Source organism: Morone saxatilis, unplaced genomic scaffold, assembly GCF_004916995.1.
Source record: "Morone saxatilis isolate NCDOM2014 unplaced genomic scaffold, NCSU_SB_2.0 Contig2, whole genome shotgun sequence".
Lineage (NCBI taxonomy): Eukaryota > Metazoa > Chordata > Actinopteri > Moronidae > Morone > Morone saxatilis.
Genome location: NW_023339762.1, coordinates 11,571,105 through 11,576,413, shown reverse-complemented (window position 1 = coordinate 11,576,413; position 5,309 = coordinate 11,571,105). Strand labels below are relative to the sequence as shown.

Sequence of the window (5,309 nt, the reverse complement as noted above, 5' to 3'; positions counted from 1 at the left end):
GTGGTGGGCAACTGCTTCTCCTTCCTGTTCAACAAGTACCCGGGCCTCGGATGGAACATCCTCAAAGTAGTGTGTTGGATACTGGCCATTATCACTGGCCTGTTAGCTGGGAAGTTTATATTCCACCGCCAGCTCTTTGGTAAGTCATGCGCACAATAATGCACTGGAATGTGCAGAGTAATGGCTTTACTGAACCATCCTCCTCAGTTGTTTTTGTTGTGACCTTTCACTCATGCTCCACTTTTTTGTGAATAGTAATCTAATGGAAGGCCATTTTCACGTCTTTGCAATCAGCTCTCATCTGTGCTCCTGCATCCATCTTTTCTTTTCTGCCTTTCTTCTCACTTCTCATCAGGTCTGGGTCAAACAGTGTTTGCAAATCTCTTCTGTACACTCTGGTGGTACTCAACTACCAGTTATTTTTAATAAGTCGATAAGTCTTCTGATTATTTTCTTTGATTAATCCATTAGCCTATTTATTTAAATGCTTGTTTTGTTGAACCAGCACTCCAAAACTTAAAAAATATTCAGTCACAAAAGGAAAGCAGAAACTTAATTTTGCTAAAATTGATAAAAACTAAAATTAAACTAATCATTTCAGCTCAAGATACAAGTAGATTGGTCAGGTTACTGCAACAGTTGTTGGTGGCAAGACTGTACATCAGAGATCTAGGTGATACATTCTGCTGAATATACATATCAATGCATAATATCTTAATGTGAAAAACATTTATAACATCTTGGCATATAATAGAATTATTACTTTGTTTAATGTACCTTTATGGACCTCTTCCTGCTTGTATCTGATTGTGGTTCTCAACCTTTTTGGCTTGTAACCCATTATAAAGATGCACGACCTACTCACACCCACTCTCCCCTTGCAGGCTGCATATGCAAGAGTGAACAAACAAACAAACAAACCAAAAACGCAAGACAAAATACCTCTTTCAATCTGTTGATTTAAAGGAGAATAAAAAAACATACAAATAAAATAAGTGAAATGATAGACAATAATAAATATGTATAGGAGTATAAATATATTTTAATCACCCAATATATCTTTTTCACAGCGGCATTTTGTAATGTCACAGCAGCTAAAGCATAAGTGTAAATAATAACATTGAAAGAGAACTCCACTAGATTTGCATATATATATTGTCACTTATGATTATGTTTGAGGAAAGGGATCAAGACTGAACCACAGATATCATCTTTGTTTCCCACATGTTCTTCTTGCTTGTAAAAACCCTGACACCTACATTACCCAGAATGCAACTCAACCTGAGCTAGCTACAGAGGTCTGTTAACTTCACTTCTTTCTAACGTCCACACCTCCAGATTTTTTTTCATCCCAAACTTGTAGTCTTCAGCCTTTTTCAGAATTTGCGTGGCCACAAATTACTCTATACAACCTTTTTTTCACAGTGGAGTCCTTGTTAAATAATGGCCACATTGTATTTTGGTGTGTCAGCTTCAGTATTGTGCATGTTGGCTCACTGGAAAGGCTCTGTTACACTAAATGGAACAGAACCTATCTACTTACTCTCACTGGTAACACCTGTGATTACAACAGGCATACTAGCAGGACTCTGATACCCCTAAATGGAATACAGCCATTGTTCATGAATATTTTTAATTACGTTCATGCTTTTCCTGTTAAGACAGGTTGAGAATCTCTGCAACACAACATGCATCACCACCGTATGCTGTTTGAACTTGGTACCGTCTCACTTCCTTCACCTCTCGCACCTCCTCGATGCATTTCCTCTGCTTTTTCACAGACTCACCATCATTCTCACCTCCTCTGACAACCTCTACCTCCTCTCTCTTGTCGCCCTGTTGCCATATTGACTCTGTCCCTTTCACTCTCCGCTCATAAGGCTGTGACTCCAATCTCATAAGCCCTTGATTGTTTTTTTTTGTGCAGCAGTTCACAGCGCTTCCTATTCAACTCACACATTTCATTTCCTACTCACTTCATAACTCACTTATGCCCGGATATTATTGGCCACCCTGGCTTATCTTCTTGGGATGAACCATTAATGACTATAATTGTAGGACAGAGAGAGAGGGAGAGTACTCTGAGTGATCATCTTCTCTGAGCATAAATGGAAAGCCAAGAGTGTGCGATGACATGATGCTCTCTGCAAATACAGAATCCTTTCTAAGAAGGGAAATGGAAAATGGCTTGTGGTTTTCCTGTACACGGTGGACAGTTAGTGGATCAGATAATATCTGTTGTGCTGTCTTCTCAAGTTGCAATCGTTTAATTGGATGTAGTGTTTCCTTACTTCAGCTCTATGATAAAGTTTCTGTTCGTTTGAGTCAGGATCCCACGCAAGGTTACTTTACTGTATACTGTATACGTACAGGGTCCTTGGAGATTTCTAAGGTTTCTAAGGTTTCTAAGCTTGAATCAGGGTTTGCTTAGCTTAGCATAAAGACTGGTAGAAGGGGGGAAAGTTAGCCTGGCTACTGCCTACCAGCACTTCTAAGTTTTACTCATAACAGATTGTGTCTTGTTTGTTTAATCTTTACCTAAACAGAATGTAAAAATGAAGTTGTCATGGGGAGTTAGGTGGAGTGACTTCCTGGAGTCTAGACTGGTTGCCTGGCAAGCTCGTGGTGACGACAGGGCTAAGTGACTAAAAACTAAGATTAGCTTTGTTTATGCTAAAATAAGCCAATTACTGTTTGGCTCTACAGTTATCATCCAAACACGAGAGTGATATCGGTCTTTCCCGTCTAACTCTCGGCAACATAGCAAATAAGTGCATTTTCCAAAATGCCAGACTTTTCCTTAAGATACCTCCCTCTACAATTTCTGCCTCCACTCCAGTATAGTTTGGGTGAACTGATATTTATTTGCAAAAAATACATTTTAAAATTCTAAATTTGAAATCTGTGTTACCCCCACTGTTCATGATGAACAATTTTCATAGGGGCAATTTAAAGTAGAAAGGAGTTCAGATGAAAACTTTTCGTAGTGAGGTCTGTGGATTATCCAAAGTAACCAGGACACCAATCTCAGAGACCAATAACTCAAAAAACAATTATCTGCATGACAAGTAACTAGTAGAGCTTAGCGAGGACATGTTTTTTTTTTTTTTTGTACTGACCTTTTTATTGTCAATACTGTGCAAGCTGGAGAATCTCAATATATTAGTCCACTAGATTTTTTTCATTTGCATGACTCATAATAGTGAAGCAGGTGCTTCATCGCATGAACTCTATTGGGCCCCGGTTTGTACAATAAGGCCCAGTGTATCTGGATCAGGGTCTGTACACTTACGCTGGCTTGAGGGTATAGAGGACAGAAAGAGTACAGCTCATCCTGCAGCCAGGTAACTAATGCGCTTCAACAAGCCTCCGAACAGATGGTTTTTGTTTCTGCGTGTGGGTGTGCGTGTGAGCGAGCAGGTTCGTGTGTGTGTGTGTGTGTGTATGTGTTTGCACTTTTGAGAGTTGAGCATGTGAGAAAAGACAGATGAAGAGAATCTGTGGAAGGGAGGAAAAAAGAGGCTGGTGTTGATAGTTGGAGAGGCGAGACGTGCCCTGCTCGACATTTCAGTAAAGCAGTTATGTAATCACAATCCAGGTGGGGCGTAAGAGCTGTACTCTAAAACCATGCCTACTGTAAAATACATAATCTATTATTGATCTGTCACATAAGCCCACATGGCCCACCTACTGCACATCATGATGTCTTTACTAAAGCTCTGCAGATCTCTCTCTGCTCTCTAAAATGTAGGCGAGCAGTGGCAACACTTCTGGATAGAAATGCAAAGGTTTGAGTACCTGAAAACGCTCTTTGGGAATAATCTGACTGTTGAAAGTGTTTCCTGCAGTCACAATTTGAGAAGGCGTTTTCTGATGCCCTTTCACAAATATAATACCTTGCGTAACTGGAGTCATTTTGAAGCTCATGTTTTCAGCTATGCTTGACTTTGAATCAGCTTGTCACAAACCTGGAACAGACATTGTTTTTGACTGCTGACACATCACCTGCATCATTTATCATTTATAATTTATAATGGCCTAGAAAAACATTTTTATAGAGAATCACACTTCCTCCTCCCTCTAGCGATTGTAGCGTTTTCTTTTCTCTTGTTTTTGCCACAATATTTATCCTCTCAAAAACCCACATAAATATTAATCCAGTTGTCGCGTAAAAAGCTCTTTTGCAGTCTCTAATTCAGTTATGCTGATGTCACGGTGCTATTTAAAGTAGGCAGAGGTGCAGAGTATTGTTCTCTTTTGAGAAAACCGGTATAAACTCTCAATGATGAATAGCTTGTGACAGATTGTGATTTAAGATTACATTTGTGGTTCAAGGAACAACCTATGCTGTTTCATTCAGCCACTCAAGGCTATGTGTGCTCTCTAATGGAATGGGCGGTAGCCAATGACTTCTGGTCATTCAGCGGGAGCCTCGCTGTCATTATGCATTTGTATTAAATCTTAGGTCACAGGGTTTGTGAGCTGTCTATTTCAGTTCGAGTGTGGTTTGTTTGCATTCAGACACGGATTAGATTAAGCCACCTTTTTAAATTTTAAGACAGAGGCTCCTCTGGGCTGATCGTGGTCAAGGGCTTTTCTGTTCGCTTTGCGAGCTTTCACTTACAAATGATTACTAACCAAGAATTTGAAGAAAAGTTAATTTGCTGTCACTTTAAAGGAAGCCCAGTGTAAACACTACTGGATCCCACATGGGAATCGTACAAAAAATGTGCTTTTTGTAAAAGGCATTTGGCTTCTCACAAAATAAAGACTAGTAGACTCAGCCATTAGGCTTAATTTGACAGAGTCTGAAAGTCAGGCTGTAAGACAAGTCAATAATTCACAAGCGTAAAACACAAACTCACTCTCTCTCTCTCACACACACACACTGAGATCACTGACTCAAAGATGGAGATGGATTTTGAGAATAAATTTGAGAAATTCATTGATTCAAGTTGGCACATGTCAATCAGTTCCATAGCCTAGCCAAAGTGACAGCGAAGGTTGCTTAAACCTCGACTGACAACATCCATGAGAACAACAAAATAAGAGCGCTACACTTCAAAGAATGTGGAAATGGAAGAAAAAGTGAAAATCCTGGACATTCAAACCTATATCTAACCTGCTATACATCTCAAAGGAACAGTGTGTAGGATTTGGTGGCATCGAGCACTGTAATTGCTGATTACAAAGCCCTCGCCTCACCCTGTCATTACACTCGGGGAAAAAAGATATTATCTAAGATCACAAAAACTCAAGGATTATTATTTTCAGGTGATTATACTAATGATAACATACCTATGAATATT

General features: G+C 39.5%; 1 protein-coding gene across 1 annotated transcript in view; it reads left to right on the top strand.

Annotated features, from left to right (window-relative positions):
* Position 1: 1 nt before the first annotated feature.
* The window catches only part of tmem117 (transmembrane protein 117), a gene marked incomplete at its 5' end in the record, with an annotated part of 38,646 nt that continues 33,338 nt past the window's right edge, over positions 2-5,309 (top strand). The window contains 1 exon segment of the mRNA XM_035665795.1: positions 2-139. Within this exon segment, the coding sequence (XP_035521688.1) occupies positions 2-139 (138 nt within the window).